General features: G+C 27.0%; 1 protein-coding gene across 4 annotated transcripts in view; it reads right to left on the bottom strand.

Moving 5' to 3' along the window:
- Positions 1-4,318: 4,318 nt before the first annotated feature.
- The window catches only part of LOC141536826 (protein turtle), a 150,282-nt gene continuing 134,350 nt past the window's right edge, over positions 4,319-20,250 (bottom strand). For all 4 annotated transcript variants that reach the window (XM_074257581.1, XM_074257580.1, XM_074257582.1 and 1 more), the window contains exon 16: positions 4,319-6,015. In XM_074257581.1, the coding sequence (XP_074113682.1) occupies positions 4,800-6,015 (1,216 nt within the window). In that variant the 3' untranslated portion in view covers positions 4,319-4,799. The remainder of the gene's footprint in view (positions 6,016-20,250) is intronic.

A 20,250-nucleotide genomic window follows, 5' to 3' on the forward strand; every position in this document is an offset into this window, starting at 1 on the left:
GAATAAGCTTTTTAATTCACTTTAAAAACACACACTTACTCTCAGAGCCTTTCATTAATCATTAATCATTACCACCATCATTAATCGTTATCATCTTTATAATCATCAACTTATTAATTATAATAATTATTAATATTAATATTAATATTATTTTTATTATTTTATAATCATCGTCTCGTCGTTGGTTAATACGCTACAGCCTACAATTAATTATGATTTACAATTATCAAATAATTAATTCAATTATTAGAATTACTTTAGAATATTGGTACTCTGTGTGTCACCTTCACATCTTACTATTCATTATTTTAAATAATATAATCTCATTCTCACGATAATCATATCTATTTCATTCTTCTTCTTCTTCTCTTATTAATGAGCTTACATACAGCGTTATCGACGTTTACATTATTTGTCGATACATATTTTATTTAATTATTTATTTACCTCAAAGTATAGTTGAATCGTGAGTAGAGCCCTATTTAAACCATTGTTTATTTATTTAATTACATTTATAATTATATTTAGTTTCTTCTTTAATTATTTATTATTTATCCATATATTATGCATATATACACAAGTTATGTATATATACACATATACATATATGTGTATGTGTTTGTACTATAACAAAAGTATAAGATATTGATAAATAACTCGATGACAAATTTTTTAAATTATAATATAATATTTAACGATTTTTTATTTATTTTATTTAATTATCTAATTATTTACTCATTAATTTTTTTATTTATTCTTTCTTTTTAACAAAAAAAATTCATGTGTCGCGTTTCTTCTAATACCAAAGATGCTCGAAACTAATCTTACAATTTAAAAATTTGTTTTTTAAATGTATACAAATACACAAATAAATCAAAACTGTGTTTTACATTTTTTTATAATTGCTACATTTATTTTTGACCATAAAAATTTACGAATTTTTTTTTTTCACGATATTACATTTGAGAATATGAATTTATAAACGTGAAAAATACATATATTAACTTGAAATAATAACTAAATTTTCTCTAAACATTCGCATATTTTTTTTTTAATTTTATTATAAAAGAAATTATTTGAAAAAAGTGAGTTTTAAACATTTCTTCTTTTCAAATTAATGTTTTTGTAATAAAATTTGAGAAAGAAATATGTGATTGTTCAAAAAAAACTTAATCATGGTAATTTTTCAATTGTTTATAGTCAAAAATAAATTTAACTTCAATTCTAATCCATTAAAATTTAGGTTTAACATTAATAGTTTACTAACTCGATGCAGAAGAAAAATTAAAGTCTAATTTTGAAAAAACGAACAAATTTTAATAAAAAAGTATTAAAAAAAGAAAAAATTTACTTTAAAATTTTAAATATATATAAAATTTTTAACACATTTTTATGACTTTCATTTATGTACATGAAAAGAACTTATTGATTAAATTATACTCTCTTAACATGAGCTTCAAAATTAAAAAAAAAAAATGAGAAAATTTTTTTAAGATTGTAAAACAATTTTTTTTTCACGCCTCAATATGCAGAGCTTAGGTATAATATTCTTTTCTTCAATATTATCTCGAAATCTTCCGAACATTTGGTGTTGAAAACACGACATGATTTTTCATGATTAATTTGTAATATCAAATAAAGTACCAAGGAACAAATTATTTTTACACGTGTATTGAAACAAAGATTTGAAAATCGGACGATATTTTCGATTAACGATATAATCGATTGATGAAATTTATATCAACAAATACAAAGTTTCATTATCAAACTAAAAAAATCAACGTTCTAGTGTAAAATTTTCAAAAATTTCAATCTAATGTTCCAACTGATATATTTACAAAAAACAATATTTTCTAATTCAAACTCTTCCAACACCCAAGCTATTTAAATTTAGATTACATTGAAACACTTATATTTTTAATAGAAAATTAAATTTAACTAAAAAGTAAATGTTTTATAAAACTATTCAAATTACACTATTTTACAAGAAATCTTTTACAAAAAATGACAACGAGTTATAGAAAAACATTTATATATGTAGTGAATTTTGACCGAATTTCTCTTAAAATAATGTAAATTAATTACTTTGATAAAACACTTACAATATTTGGTAAATAAAACAATCTAAAAAAAAAAAAAATAAGTGATATCTAAACAAATAGTTAAAGCGTATGAAGCGTTTGAATGAAAAAAAATGATTTTTTTTTTCGTTTAATATTTTAATATAAGGATATATTTATTCATTAACGATGGTAGTCAATAATAAATCAACAAGAGTCATCCACATTATAATAATTATTTAAAATACATTGTGTATTAAATAATTATTTTTACGTTGCTTAAGAAAAATTATTGTGCCGATAATATGTTGGGTTGCTAGCGAAACCCTAAATAGGCAGTGCAGTACGAGAACTTTTTTGAGTTCTTAAGCAATCTCGAGGCAAGCTTCGGCCTAATATCACGTTTCGAGTCCATTGCTCATCGAATTAATTACTTTGTCTTTTATTTTATTTTATTTTAATTATTAGTTTCTCTTTTTATTTTTTTAAACATTTCTTCTGTGATAATTTTACATACGTATTATATAATAAAGTTAACTCCGTTAGGTGTACGCACATGTTTTTTTATAAATTTCTTTGGCGTGTGTTTTTCCCACAGCCATTTTTAGATTCTTATTTGCGCTTAAATGTTTACGTTGAGCCGCCGAAAACACTTGGCACGCAATACAAAAAATTTTACCATTTGTTTTTAGTTTATTTTTATTTTTATTTTATTTTATTTTATTTTTTTTTTTTTTATATTATTACTAATATATAAAAAAAAAAAAACGCTACTTAATATCATATCACTATGTCACAATAAATTTAAGTGCAAATCGATTTTACAATTATAATTAATAAAGAAAATAAAATAATTATCATTCGTTAATTAATCCAGCAAATGTATTTTTTAAATTTTATGATTGTAAAAAAACTTTATAAATTTTTTTAAATTCTATTGACGTTAAATTATTGTTTACTTTTAAAGTAAGTTTGTTATTTTTATTTATAAAATTACTTTATGAGTTATTTTCGATTAATTTACATTTTTAAATTATAAATTAATTAAGTAAAAAAAATATTTAAGAATTTATATCATTTAAACTTAAGAATAACTTTCAGTATATATTAACTAATTTTTATTATTATTTTTACCTAAATTAACATTAAAAGTTTGGTAATTGTTTAGATGTTTTTCGACAATTTTTGATAGTTATTTCGAATAATTTTTTTTAACCGATAAATGTAAACGATCGATTCACTTTTAAAATAATTTTTTTTTTTTTTTTTGTAATAATAAATTGATTTTTACGTAGGTTATTTGATGTCAAATTAATGATTTTTCAAATAATTTTTTTGCGAAAACTCAAGAGAAATATTTGCCAAAAAAATTTAAGTATTGTAGTTTGTAAAAAAAATTTTAAACGACCAAAAGTTATTAAAAATTGAAAAAAATAAAATTTTTTTCATAACGATATCGCAACAAATAATTTTATGATAAATTTCAAGAAATTTATAAAAAATTTACAATTAATTATATTTTTAAATATTATTAGTTAAAATTTAAAAATCTCTCATTTAAAATCGTTCACAATTTCGGGATTTTTAAAAATTACAACTCAAAAATTTTAAAACAGTTATTCGCTTTTTTTTTTAACACGATGCTTTTCTCATTATTTTAAAATCGAATAATATTGAAGATTTTTGAGATTTTTATAACAAATCAATTATGATAAAAAATATTTTTTTTAATTCGCATTTATAATGTTTTTATTTTTACACAGAAAAAATAATTCACTTGAATCAAGTAAATAATTTTGAAGAATTTGATTTTCTTGGTTTGAGTTAAAAAATTCTTAAACTAAGAAATTTCACTTAATTTAAGTACATTTTATTTGATTTAAGAATTTTTTGTCTTGCTTCAAGACAATGAGCTTCTTTAAAATTATTTTCTTAGTTCAAGAATTTTACTCTTGATTCAAGTGAATTTTTTTTTCAGTGTACCAGTGAAATTTTTTCATGATAATATTTTTAAACTTTAATAAGAAGTCCCATTTTCTTGACCTTCAACTGTCTCTATCTTTATTTCACAATTACTTCTCAGAAATCAAAAGTTAATCTGACATAAAATTACCTAAATATATTTTCATTAATTTTCAACCATACTTCCATCATTTCAAGTAAAAACATTAAATAAAAATGTTCATCTTTTGAGATCATTATCATTATCTTTTATAATTATTTATCTGAGTATTATAAAACTGAGTATTTGTCAGAACTTGTTTACGTATAAATAGAAGTATCTATTTATTAATCAATAAATCAAAGAATACAAGTAATTTTTACAATTTATAATAAAAAGAAAGTCAACATCCAAACAATCACCAAAAGTTTTTGTACAATGGTGAATAATTACAATTAAATTAATTAATTTAACAGAAACATACTTATCAATCTCAAGTTACACAAACTTAGTAGCAAACAATTAAAAATTAAGTAAATAAATAATTTCACAATAAAAATAAACGATATATCTTAATAAAGTGAATACTTTAGGTGTGTGAAGCATTTCAATATTAGCAACCTATTTAAAACTCTACAGTAGCGAAAAATTAATATTTTCCATTTAAAGTATTTAAAGTACCTTCTGATCACTAAAGTGTTTTCATTTAATCACACCATTAACAAAACCTTTTACTCGAATAACCGAAACAATACAATCAATAGTACTTAATATCAAAGCAAAAAAATAATTATTTATCAGCAAGCACTCTCTAACTGGGCACTTCGTTTCCTTCTGGCCTGTCTCTGTCTAAACTGATGAAACTCAGCCTTCATAGCCTGGACCCTAGCCTCAATGCTGTCCCTAGAGTACCTCGATGGTTGGTGATGGGTGGTGGTGGTGGTGGTGTGAACCTGGTGAATCGGCAGCTGGATGTGAATGTGGTGAACAGGCGGTCTTTCTTCCCTTGTAGGAGTTGACGCTGAAGTTGGCGTCGGAGTACAAGAAACAGGATCAAATTCGTAGTGTCCGTCCACACTACCAACATCTACCGCCGGATGACCATGAGGAATTTTAACCGGCTGGTCTTGGAGTTCGAGCCATCGGCCCAGAAGTGGTGGGGGTGGCGGTCGATAAGGCGGAGGACGCCATTCAGCAACAGTACTGCCACTTCGTGAGCTTTGATTCTGTTGTGAAGTATTTTTGCTACCAAAACCGGAACTGCTCGAGCGGCTCTCCGGTGAGGTTTCTGACAAATGGAGATCTGGAGAGGCTGCTAATTCTGGAGCAGATCGCGCGTGTTTGGCATGACGAGGAGGCAGTCTAGCACGTGGTCTACCAGCAGTTTGAGGCGGGGATGAAGTTGCCAAAGGATGCACTGGAATAAATCGTTGGGACTCTGCGTGGATTGCTTTCAGTGATGGCAATTCTTGGCTGTAGCGTTGATGGAGGTGTCTTAGCTGCTGGTGGTAGCCTGGAGGAGTTGGGAAAGATCGCTCCACTGAAGATGGCTGTCGGACTGAGCTCAAATCGCTGAGGTACATGGTCGTTGTCGGGCTCCAGGGAACAGAAACTGGAGCGTTGGGGGAACTGGCGAAGAACCCAGGGGATATGGTGCAGATTGTTGGCATTGGTTGCATCAGCGGATTGGTGATGCCGAGGTACGCTGAGGGAGGCATGCTCACTGAAACTCCACTGCCGTCGGAGCGCAGGCTCATTTGGCTCGTACCCACCAGAGGACGTCGCCAGGATGATTTCAGGCGGCTTGATTTTGGAAGGAAACCACCGTCGTCGCTGCTAGATGCATCGAGGATGCTGTTGTTTGCTGAACTGAGCACGGAATCTGCGATTACAAAACGGCCGTCTGCTGCTCGGGATATCTTGCTGAGAGGCCGGCACCGATAAGTGTCCGGGCTGTCTGCAGCCAAGATCTCTCGGAGAAGATTCAAACCTGGTACTCGGCTTTTTCTAGATCTATACAAAATTATTTTCACGTTAGTTTTCGTTGGAAATAAACTTTTACGATTTAGCGAGATATTCAGGTGATAAGATGGTTTGTTTGTTGATATTATCTAATTAAACTTTCATTGTACAATATTTGATTATTCTAAAAATTATATTTTCTTTTCAAGTTCTTGCTTAGAAAACAGAGAAAACTACAATATTATTCAATTACACGATGGAAGAAGAAATTGATCACTTAAAATAATATGCATTTTTTTTATTTTTGAATAACAAGAAAATTTAACTTTTTTTATGGATTCTAGGAATTATTTTCTAAGATATAATAGAACTTTGATCAAAATTTGCTCGCTTTAGGCGAGTACTTTAGATCCTTCAATTTTTTTATTTTTCACTTAACAGCGTTAATTATTTCAAATTTTTGATTACTAACAATTACCTGGAATTTTCTTGATCAAGACTAATTTATTACAGTTTCTTTAAATTAATTAATTCAAATTTTTGAAACGTTGACTAATTTTTAAATAAATTAACACTATTGTTCAAAAACTAGATATAGAAGCTCAGTTTTCTTTGAATTATATAATGACACTAAAATTAGCAGACGTCTAAAAATTTTTGATTTTTTTTATTAATCAAATTACAACGAAATCAATATTTCTAAAAAATTGCACTTACAGTTTTTCAAGTGTTTTAAATGTGACATTTTTTTTAATCGTTTAATTAAAATTTTTTCAATAAAAAATTTCTAAAAATTTTGAAATGTCGGCTAACTTCATTTTCATGATTTATATTATTTTCAAAAGTTTTTGTAAGCACCGCAAGAAGATCTTAGTCAAATTTATTTGGTTCTCAACCAAATTTTTTTAGTTTCCCAATTAAGTTATAAGAATAATTTGTATGCCTAAAATGTCAAAACTACCGCGTACAGTGATCAATTAATCTTTCTTTTTCGCGCTACAAATAGTTTTTATGAAATAAAAAAATTATTTTTCTTTTAAAAATAGAGCAATCAAAATTGTTATAAAATTTTTCAATCATTTAAGAAATTTTTTAATAATTTTATAGCTTAAGTATTTTTTCAGAATTTTTATCAAAGCCAAAATGTAAAAATAAATTGAAAAAATAATTTATCATGCATGAGCTTCAAACAAAAATTCTGAAATGAATTTATTAAATGTACAATGAAATTATTTTGTAAATTTTTTAAGTAAGAATAATTTTTGGTTTTTTTTAATCATTAACATACAATAATATAAATTGTTGATTCAGAAGAAAATGAATCTGTCTCATCAATTAATGTCTCACTATATCGTAATGACAAATACGTGCAACGACGTAATAATAAACACAAATAAACAAGAACAGCAACAATTAATTATGTTAATTAAAATTCATAAATTTGATCAACTCGAATTTAGGATGCAGGCGGGGTAGCATGCACATGCGCATTCTTGTGCAAAATTGGTTGTGAAATGTGAGGAATTTTCAGTGGTGGCAGTGAATGGATTTTTTTTAATCCCTCAAATGATCTTTTTTTTTAATTTCCAATTTTATCATTCAATTATTTATTTTTTTTGTGAAGTTTTTTTTTCTTTAATTTTTTTTTTTTATTATATTAAACATTAATTATTTTTATTTATTTCGTGGTAGCAATTGTGGACTTTTTACAAGGTGCACCGTATATTGTCACCTTTTTTCCTCCTTCGGGTCCGGCGCAGCAGGGAAAGATCGGGGAGAGAGAAGTTTTTGTAACACAACGATTACATTCACAAAAAAATAATTGTGATACTAATAATAATATAGTAAAAATAATAATAGCAGTAATAATTAGATCAATAATAATAATTATAATTATAATGGCAGTATTAATAAATAGATTACTAAATTCTAAAATAATTAAAAATTACATTATCTAGGCGGTGATATTAGGGAGCAAATAGATGTGATATGATCCACATTTTATTTTAAAATACAAATGTTATTTTTAATAGTGTACGAATTTTTTAATGTGCGTCGCTTTATAAAGAGGAAGACACATATTTATAGTAAGGATTTTTGTAATAAACAATATTAACACTGTTATGTGATTTAACTTTAAGCGATTAATTGAGAAAGTGTAAAAACAAAAGTATTCTCATTTATAATTATTTTATAGTCGTAGATAATTATTTTGATTGTCAAATTTTAGAAAAAAAAATTTGTAAAAGTGTCCAAGGCTAATAAATAATCTGTCTTGATTCAAGAGAAATAATCTTTCTAAAAAAGTTTACCAGTTGTCGTGTTTCAAGAATTTCTTGTTTTAAATTTCGTCATCTAGGCTTAAGACATCAATATCTTAGGTCAATAATTATTATTACTTAATTCAGAAATATCGCGTTGCTGATGCTATAAGGACGTATAAAAATGATGCGCCCTTATGGCACCCCGGAACCATAAGGGCGTGTAATAAAAATCCTATTTTTTTTATAAGTCCAAAAAAAATTTTTTTTTTACATTTCTTTACGTTTCATACAAAAATACGTTGATTTCCGAAAAAAAAATTTTTTTTACGCCCTTATGACATCCGAGGTGGGTCCCTGGAGCCATAAGGGCGGATAAAAAAATTTTTTTTTGGAAACCGACGTGTTTTTTCATGAAACGTGCAGAAATACAAAAAAAATTTTTTTCTTCAAACTAAAAATTTCTTTTGACTTAGAAAAAAAAATACAATTTTTATTATACGCTCTTGTAGCATCCGAGGTGGGTTCCAGGAGCCATAAAGACGTACAAATTTTTTTTTTGCATTTCTGCTAATTTCGGACAAAAATACGCCGATTCCCGAAAAAAAATTTTTTATTCTTCATCGATGTAGAAAATTTTCAAATGTATTAAGACCTTTTTTGATTTTAATGACATTTTTGAAACAAGTCCGTAATGTCTTGAACTAACGTTAAAGCGTTTTTTAAACCGTAAAGTGTTTCGTTAAAGTAAAATTTTCTTGGAAAATTTTCAGCTTATTTATTTGAAAATATCTTAAAACAAGACAGGAATTTTGAATAAAACATTCTTCTTGAATCGAACAATTTCTTCAAGTTATTTCATATTAAATAGCGAAAATTCTAAATTATAGGTAATATAAAATAATCCGGGTCACGACAAGTATATTTTTTAGTACTTAAAGTAAAATTTTAATCGAAACTCGTCGACCAATAAATATTAAAAACTTTTCAACAAGATTTAACAAAAAGTTATAACTGTGCTGTGCAATCTCCTATAAAATTTAATACAAATAACTTTCTGAAGAAATTTAATTTTTTGGAGAAAAAAGTTATAACAAGTCAATCGTTCAAGTGTTATATACACACTAAAATAATATTAAGTAATTTATTTTATGAATTTATGAGAATAGTTTTGTTAAGCACTAAAATAGCAAAAATAATATATTTTTGTCGTGCATACAAAAATAAAGTCGGAAAACAGTATAAAAGCTTAGAAAATAAAGTCAAGGAAGTAATAGAATAAACAAAGAATAAAAATAATTAATTTAATTTTTTCATTTTTCAACAAAACCCGAGCAATATTGTTGTATTGCTGAATAGTATTCATGAAATAAATATCGATTATCGAATTCTAATAATGAAGGACGCGATCGACTTTGAGTGGTATCGTGCAAACAAAAATGAAAATAATAAAATAAAAAAACGAATATATATATATATATATATATGAATACAATAATATAAAATAAGAAAGAGCGACAATGAGAATCCGGATAGCGGCAGCAGCTGTGCACAGGAGAAACCGGGTACCTACTTTTATTTAGTGCGGTGTATGAGTGTATTTCATTTTTATTGATCGTCTAAAATTGAGAAACTGAAACGAATAAAAATCAAGAATAGTTAAATTTAGAGTTATAATTGTTAAGTTATTAGACTCGAGTATATTATCATATTTATATATATATATATATATATATATATATATATATATATATATATATATATATATATATATTAGTATTATGGTATGTACTCAAACAAGTGTCAAATCAACTAGTTTTATCAATTTTATATTTTTATGCTGTTCATTGTTATTGCAGAGAATTGGATGTTAAAACTGAGAAACTATCTGATGTGAGGAGATGATGGTAAAATTTTGAATTTGTTGTTTTAAAGTTGTTTAAAAGAGTACTAAAAAATCTAATTTTCACTAACATTATCATCATATTAACAATCATCACCATGATTACTGTCATCACAAATATTACCACTTTAATTATCACGATTATGATAATGGTCATTATGATGGTAATTGTGTTCATGACGATGATGATAATGCCCATGGTTATTAGTAAATTTCATAGAAATCTAACTATTACAATGGTCCTCACGACGAAACTTTTGAAAAATTTTGATATATTCCGACTTAACTCGACGAGCTGAGTCAGAAAATACAAATGGTTCAAAAGTTTATAAATGTATGTATATTAGGGTGTGCCAAAATTCAATTTCCGTGAAGAACCTTTTAAAATTGGAATGTTTAGGTTCCGCTTTTAGCAGAAGCTGTGTTTAGGTATTTCCTAAGATATTTTGGGTGAGACGATTTGACTTTTATAGAATTTTTTACCAGGAGTTTAGTTTGGATATTTTCGCTGAAATTTCAAATTTTGGCCGGAAGTGCCCAACTAAATCTCTTGTTAAAAATTCTATGAAAATCAAATAAATCGTCTCACCCCAAAATATCTCAGGAAACGCCCAAACACAGCTCCTGCCAAAAGCGGAACTCAAAATTCTAATTTTAAAAGGTTCTTCATAAAAATTGAATTTTGGCACACCCTAGTATGTATATAAATATTTATATATGAGGAGATGATTTCCAAAAGGGTACCTTTTCATGTTTTAAAAGAATAGTTTTTTGATCTTTTAAATAATAAGTACTTCAAGAATTATAAAGATTTCTAAATGAAACTCGAATTGTAGCTTCATAACCGATAGCACTTTATAGCTAAATTAAAAAAGTTCAATAAAAATATTTATAATTAAAGATAACCAGTTTTTTGTCTCGATTAATCAAAAATGAAAAGATACCCTTTTGAAACTCAACTCTCAAATATATACGATATAACGCGGCTTGTCACGACGATAGCGTCGCCAATTAACAATGGATCTTTATCAAACTCAACATACTTATTTCAAAATTTTCAAAATCACAGAAATTTATATTTATTTTCGTACTTGAATAACTTTTGAATGGGATAATTTATCGAATTTCTGTAAATTGCATCTGAAAGCTCTTTAAATAAGCTTCAATTTGAGTACCATATCATATGTGTAATCCCAAAATTATGTCTTATTTCGCTATGCCAATTAATAATAATACTTATCATCCTAAGGTGGAAATAACAAGACTAATTAAGCTCATCTTCGAACATGACCTTCATATTTATCTGTAGAATAAGTATGTTAAGTTTGAAAAATTATCCGTATTCATTATGGCTATCGTCGTTTCCGATCAAAGTAATTTTTAGATTTCTACATTTATTATGAAATTTTCTTCGTTTTCGGCTGCCGAATGGAACTTTTTTTTTTTTTTTTTTTTTTTTCTAATGATAATAGTAATGCTAAATTCTTCCATGTCGAATCAATATCGAAATTGAACAACAATTCCTCGTGAATTTTGTGTTAAAACAATGGATAAGTTGTTTGATTTGTATCTTTTTGACTGTAGAGTGAGTTAAATTAATCAACAAACGTCACAAGTAACAATGCACTGAAAACTATCGAACTAAATAGCTATCAACGCTGTCCTTGAATTAAAATCTAATCAGAATTAGTTATTTCTAAAAACTTGACTTTAATTTTTGCCTTCAAAAGCTCAAAAATTTGTTATTTGTATCACAAGTCAATTAACTGACTAATTATTGAGCGAAAAAGAAAATTACTGTAAAGAAACCGTGGTGAGCAACCTGGACAATTTTTACACTGAAAAAAAAGTTTAAGCCCTATTGATATACACTTTTTTAATGAATTGGTATTGCAAATATGATAAAAAAGTTTAAGTATTATCGCAATACTCTGTTTAAGTGAGTGACTTATATTTTCCATACGATACTATTGCAAGTCTAGAGAGTATAGTAAAAAAAGTTCCCGCGTAAAACTCAGCGCGTATTTCGTTCTTTTTTTCCCCGTGTTTATATACCGTGTTTATACCTTTAACCTAAACATGGTTCTCAAGAGCATTAAAAAAAAATATTTATATAATTGACATTAAAAATAATGATTTATGGATCCGTGGGTGAAAAATAAATTAACCGAGTGGAATTTGTCATCCTATCATCAAGTGTTTGAAGGTATGTAATTTTATGATATTGTAAAATTTAACCATTGTGAACCGAGGTTAACCTTTATTATAATAAATGTAACATCCTAACATTAATCTTTAATCATTATTTTTTAATAAATAAAATAAAAAAAATTATTAAAAAATAAAAAAAATTAACATATTTGAGTCACCAGGAACAATTTTGTTATTAATTTTTAAAAATTTTTATAAACAAATATGACAACTCTTATGAGTTTTTTATAAGTACAAAATTAATATCACATTAAAGTTAGCAGTCACTTGATAATTTTTTAATTTTATTTAACAAACAACTTTATTCCAAAAAATTATTTTTTAAAAATTAATATTAATATACCTTGTCCCATATATGTCAATATTCTGTATTTTATATTATAATTATTATTAATTATTTATTAATTTTTAAATAAATTTAATTTTAAAATAAATGGGTTTATTGTCATTTCTTTAATGTATAGCAATATTTATTTACATAACCTTTCTTTTTTTATTCTGTAAATTTATTACTATAAGGATTTGAGTGTATTGCTGATATGAGTTTTGCGGTGGCACTCAAACTCAGTATAAGTGTATGACAAACGAGTTTCAGTGTAGTGCTTAAAAATATTGCGCTGAGACTCAAACAGTGTTTAAGTATATTCGTAATACCAAGTATTTCAATATCACTGAAATTTATAAGTGTGGGACTCATACTTTTTTTTCAGTGTACGGATTATACCAAAAGCCTATGCACAATTGCTTAATGATCAGCTGATACAAACGATTACAAATTGCTCAATAAGATGTCGAGAAGGATTGCATGTTCATGTACTGCTTATATATCAAAAGCACAATCAATTTCTCTTTACTAATTTCACAATGATTGTACGCAGCAATTGAACCTACAATTATTAGTTGAAACAATTCATCCACGAGCATTGAAGCAGTAGACAATTGTACTGATACCGTTTGATATAATCGGCCAAATATGAACGCAATGTCTTTGTACGTAAAATTTTTTTATCAATGTAACTAAAAATCAAAATATAATTTTTGCAAGTTATTCTTGAAGTTTAAAGAATTCTTAAATCGAAATTTATTCAACAAAATGCCATTTTTTCATTCGTTAATTGATTCAAATAAACTTTTGGATTGTTAGCAGTAAATTATCATTTTTTACTCGAAATAACTGACGTTCCAAAGGACATTTTTACTCTCCTTAAATTTAGCATTGATAAAACTTCGAACAACTTTAAAAGCTTTTGAAACCATAAATTCCATTCAGACTAACTGATTATTTTAAATCGGTTCCGTTTAATCTCCCCAACAATTCTTCAGTCGAAGCGTTGCATTGAGATTTATTCTATCGCAAATCCATTATAATCTCAACAATATATTTAGCGCACATTTACCATTAATTAACTAAATTAGCCAACTAAACTATACCATACATCTCAACAACAAATTAAACTTTACATCCTTTACTCCATTTTACCACCATGTTCACTATAGCTACTGACATATATTGTACACGATTTATGATAATGAATTCTAGCAATAAACTAGTGATTGTACAAGTTCGACACATATCATTAAAACAGAAAGTACACTGATAGAAAAACTATTTTGATCCAAGAAATTATCTTGAAGACAACCGAAAATTTTTTTATCTTTGATCTTGTAATCTTGGCTCAATAGAACATCATATTCGGCCGATAACTATCCACTTTATTTAAAAGCTTATTATCTTCAATCGATACCATAACATTTTTTATCCAATAATAATTTTCGGAAACTAACAATAATTTTTTTTTTTTTTTTAATTTTATATGATTCCTTCAAAAATTAGTTTTTTGTATTTAATAAAAATATATTTCAATCGTGGAGAAAAAATTGATTCAACGTGTTGAACGTATTGAACGTTAAAATCGTCATTTGAACTAATGAAGATTAAAAACATATGTTGAACGTATCCAATGTATTATGAATGTGAAAAGAACTAATAATGGGTGAAAATAGTAATATTAAAACTACTCAAATAACGACACATTTTTTATTTTCTTAGCAGGAAGTTAGAAATTTTAAGTTTTTTTTTTTTTTTTTTTTTTTTTTTTTTTTTTTTTTTTTGTAAAAATCCAATAGTACAAAATTTTATAAAATTGTATAAAAAGTTATTATTTTATATAGAGATTTATAAGGTCATTTTTGGTATAAAATCGTATAAATGATATTTCATAAAATTATACATAATTTTGGAAACCATTCCGAGAGTAAAAAATTTCGAAAAAGCATTTCCGTCAAAAAAAACGGTAAATTTAAGCTAAGAAATGTAAAATCTCCGCAACAAAATTGAAAAAAAAAAAAAAAATTTTTTTTGCCTATTTACGTTTGAAACATGAGTAGTTATTTGAGTAATTCTTATATTACTTCTTTTTACCAGTTATCTTCGTATTTATAGTACGTTGGATACGTTCAACATATGTTTTTAACGTCCACTATACGTTTAAATGACGATTTTAACGTTCAATACGTTGATCTTACGTTTTCAACGTCTGATACACTCAACCTACGATTTGAACGTTCAATACGTTGAATCTACGATTTAAATTTCGACTCGGAATATAACTTTAAAATAAATTTGACATAAAATCATTACAATTTTCTTATAAAAATGAAGAAAAAACCTATAATCTGAATTTCGCAAATTTTTTTATAAGGTTAATGCAGATTCTAGAATATGTAGAAGTATTATATCGTTCTTTTATTCAATTTTTCTATAGTTGAAGTGCTTATACACAATTATCAGTTTCTATCGAAAAATATCATTAAATGTTTCACGTTATTACGTTTATTTACAAAAAACTTTTACATAATCTACAACCCGCGATTCGAGTATGAACAAAATTCAATAAAATTTCAATCATTTTTTTTTTCATATTTTTCAGAAAATTCTAATGATTTTATATAAAATTCATTATGAAGTAATACTGCTTGTAAAATCAAAATTTTATATAAAATATACAATATTTTAATCCTCGAGAAAGAAATTCTTGGACAAAGTACAGATGTATCTCATTTAAAAAAATTCGAGAGTTAATTTCCTGAATATTTTGAAATATCAATATTAAATTGAAGAAAAAATTTTTCTTGAATCAAGCGTTTTTCTCAATGCATAAATAGCAATACTGATAATAATAAAAAAGGGAAATGTGGCCAAAATAATAAATGTTGATAAATCAATGACCACATAATAAAATTGATAAAAAAAAAAACTAAAAAATCTATGTACTCCCTAGGCCGCCGAGCGAAGATAAGCTCTGGGTACTGACTGGAAGAACTAATGAGTCCTAGTTTTGCCTGTATTGCCTGAATGTTCATCTGACATCTATAGTTCAAGTTATCACTCATGACAATCATCTCATGACTAAGTAGTAGACAGTAGGTATCGATGGTAGATTAGTAGGTCCTATTAATTAGCAGAGGTAGTAAACATTGCAGAGCGGAGTGTTGATAATAATTTAATATATCTTTTATCTTTTCTTAGTTCGTCCGTACATTGTTCATTAGTTATGCACTCTATCATTGAATAGTTAAACAAAATCAGTCAATAAATCAATTGGTCGGTCATGCTAGATGGTAAATCACTGTAAGGTGGTGTGACTGCGTTTATCTGCGGTCCGGGTTGAAACTTTAATTGGTCTGGTTAGCGGAGATTGGGCTTACTGTTCCGCCTCTCTATGATAAACACGCTCTCGTAATCTCGATTATCGAGATGTAGTGCATGGTGGTCACGGTCACGATTCGAGGGTGCCTCGTGGATCTGCTCCGAGGTGACTGTCACGGGGGTTACTTGCGTAGGAAGTGGTTGATGATGAGGTTGTGGTTGCGGGTTCAACGGGCTGCAACGGGTCAGCGTCGATACTGACTCGCCGCACGCGTTTAAGTTTGTCGACCTACAGAACATACAGAGGACAAGGAGACCATCCACGTTATTCATTTTTCGGCTTGTTTTTTTTTTTTTTTTTTTTTTTTTTTTAAAATACGGAAAAATATTATTTTTTTTTATTGTAGCGAGAGTTTTAATTTTTGATGCTAATTATTCGGTTAAAACTTTCTATCATTGTTGTGCTTTTCGCCGGAGGTTCAATCACTGCAGGAATTTATTAAGAGTTATTACATTCAATGGTAAAAAAAATCCAAACGAGAAAATAAAATTGTTTCTTTTTTTTTTTTTTTTTTGTGTTATGATATTAATTTGCGCAGATTATATTTAAAATTTATGCATAAATGCACGAAAATGTTAGTACATTCTGTGAACAGTTTTGAATATTCAAAAAAATCAATCTACTGTATATAACAATACATAATTGAATGAGTCCATTTTGTTCGCATGCCTGCTATTTTGTCATACACACAAAAAGCAAATTTCTTGCGCCAAGAAACTTTGATTTCATTCAAGAAATTTTCAATCTTCCTTGATATTTTCTTGAGCCAAGAAAATTTACACTCCAGTCAAGAATTTTTTTTTTCAGTGTACTACAAACTTTATTTATTTCAAAATAAGATTTTTTATTTCATTTAATGTTTCAAAGTTTCTTCAATTTTTAAGTTAACGATAAGTTGATGTTTTTTATGATTATTTTCCAGAGGAGCGGCAGTATCTTACGCCAAGTGCGCGTTCAAAGATAAAAATTTACTTGCACCTGGTTTTACACTGCACTTGGGTTACCGTTGTGCTTTTAATAAAAGTATTGTTAAACATTTTTTAAATAATTTAATATACTATCTCAAATTTAACTTCCTGAGTAATAATGATAAAAATATGAATAATACAAATTTACATTGTCGGAAAATTGTCTCTTTGCGGCTTAATGACGTATAACTATTTTTAACGTGATAACAAACGCTTGAAACAAAAAATTTGAGAAATGACAATATTTATTAATATCTCCATTAAATAAATTTCCAAGTATTAATTTTACGGTTTTTAAATTTAGTTCTTATGAAGTTTATGATTTTGGTTAAATTTCTTAAAAATGGTTTCTTACTATGAAGTTTCAAACGACGCAATACGCGTGTCCGTAATTGCACCGACAAAAAAATTTACTCGAATCAAGGAAATAATTTTGAAGAATTTTATCTTCTTGATTTGAGTAGAAAAATTCTTTAACTAAGAATTTTTATTTAATTCAAGAATTTTTCGTCTTGATTCAAGACAATGAAACTCTTTAAAATTATTTTCTTGGTTCAAAAATTGTTTTCTTGATTCAAGTTAATTTTTTTTTTTTTCAGTGTAATTACAAAGAACAATTTACTATATTTGTTAAATTAAAACATTAAAAACTGTAACGTGAATATTATTTTTGTCAAATCAATTTCTATACTTTAATTAACTACACAGAAAGAAAAAAAGTCTTGAGTTAAGTGTAAATTTTCTTAAATCAAAAAAATCTTAAGGAAAACTGAAAATTTCTTGTATTAAGTTAAAATTTTTTGGACGAAGTTAAATTTTTTTAAGCCAAGAAAATTTCTTGCTCCAAAATAACTTCAGTCTTCCATATAATTTTTTTGGTTCAAGAATTTTTTTTTTTGTGTATAAATTGTTAAATTGAATACGTTCTAAGCGCCTCAATTGAAAAACATTTCGAGCGAGCACTGCTTCAATGCAGAGACCAGTTTAAAATTAAAAATTTAAATAGCTCTAAACCTAGATATTTTTATGCTGACCCTGCTGGTATTTTTATAAAAAACAAACAATTTTATTTCCCAGAAAAATAATAATCTTCCATTGAATAAACACGACAATTGAAGCGTGACAAGTATTTAAAAATATAAATGTACAGGAAAATACTTCTGTTAAGCTCTCATTGCTACAATAATAAAAAAAAAATAAGAAAACAAAATGACGAATTTTTTTCCGTACTATAAACGAGATATGTGCACGTGAAGCTCTTTTTTGCTTGCTTCACTTGACGATTATAAGCACTGAAACGGAAGCAATCAAAAAAGATTCACTGTCACCAAAGCGATTACCCCAGTTCCTCTCACTAATTTATCTCTCATTTATCCTGTGCTCTGTACTATACTTCGTCCTTTTCATATTTTAATAATAATAATGATAACAACAATTATTTGTATATTAAATTGTTTTTTTTTTTTTTAATTTTGATTAAACTTTAATTAACCTTACAGAGCGGAGGATAATTAAATTCTCGGCAGTGGCTGAACCGTCCAACCCGTTCTGGATATTATGTAGGCACATGGATGGCATAAAGATCGATCAGCGACACAAAAACTAACCGCGAGAATTTAGCAGAATAAATTTTTTTTAATAATATTTTAATAACGGAAAAAAAACTAACCGATGTGTTATTAAAATTTTTGCACGTTTTTATATAAAAATAAATTGAAAAAAAAAATAAATAAATAGATTTTATTATTAATGAATAATTAGACATGATAAAAAAAGTTCGAAAATTACAAGATAATAATCCAGAATAGGCATCACTGCAGTCGTATTGTGGACTTTTGGATGCCGTTTAAATAATAATTTGCATATTAAAACTATCATTTAAATATATTTATTGATTTAAGTACAATTATTCGATAAAATGATTACGTGCTTGTGTCTTAAACGTTCATTAAATTTACGAGGGCCGATTTGAGTGCACGAGGAACGTGAATAAATAGACCGAGTGCAGTGATTATTCGTCCGTAATGTCAAAAGTAATTCGATGTTTTTTATTTAGTTATTAATCAATACACTACGTCGCACTCCAACCTCGTCCAAAATACCTCTGCTGCTGCGGTTAAATTCTGCCGGTCTAAATAATCTAAGGCTCATTGTTTTCCGAGATTATCAAATTTTTCAATATTCAAATTAGCCTTAATTTTACCTATCGATCAATAAAATACTCTATGCATATATACTGATAATGTTTTCAGCGGTATATATTCATATGTATTTCACTAAATTAAAAACGATTGTTATTGACTCTATAAATTGATCGTGAGAGGTTTCATTATTACTGTGGTGCTTCGGTGGCCTATTGCTCGGGGACTTAAATGCTAAATCTTTCTATTCCAAATTAACTTATTTAAATCATTTGAATTGCATTTGTAATAATTAATCATTAATAAATATTAATGTTACACGTATATTTTCATTCTTGAAAAATAATTACGTATTGTGTACATAACTTTTCACGATTTTGAAGTAAAACTTCTTTACTGATGATTACCTTATAACAACTGTTACCATGAAATCGTTACAATAGAAACAGTTATTATGGCTACGGTTTCCATAGAAAAATTACCATAACAACAGTTACTAAGCAAAAAATTATCATACACAGAAAAAAAAAAATTTTAATCAAGAGAAAAATTCTTAAACCAAGAAAATAATTTTGAACAGTTTCATTGTCTTGGATCAAGACGGAAAATTCTTGAATGAAGTAAAATTTACTTAAACCAAGAAAAATTTCTTAGTTTAAGAATTTTTTTACTCAAATCAAGAAGACAAAATCCTTCAAAATTATTAACTTGATTCAAGTAATTTTTTTTAATGTTTAGCAACAGTTACCATAGAACAATTACTATCGAAACAGTTATTATAGCAACTATTATCATCAAAAAAATTACCATAGCAATCGTTACTATGAAAAAATTAAAATAGCAACGGTTACCATAAAAACGTTTATCATAGCTACTGAAAAAAAAAATTTTAAAAATCCAAATGCAAGTACACAACCCATAATGCTCATTTAATTGTGAAATAATTAAAAAAAATCTTAAACAACTTTACTAGGACGATAATTTACAAGCACTCCTAGTCGATGTAATATTAAAAATTAAATTTCTAGTAGCGAGAAGAGTTAGCGACCATGCGCCACCTGTCGGATATTTTTAGAAATAACTTTGAAAAAT

The sequence above is a fragment of the Cotesia typhae genome, unplaced genomic scaffold, assembly GCF_013202065.1.
Source record: "Cotesia typhae breed Kobodo isofemale line unplaced genomic scaffold, CoteBio_Ctyphae scaffold_45, whole genome shotgun sequence".
Classification (NCBI taxonomy): domain Eukaryota; kingdom Metazoa; phylum Arthropoda; class Insecta; order Hymenoptera; family Braconidae; genus Cotesia; species Cotesia typhae.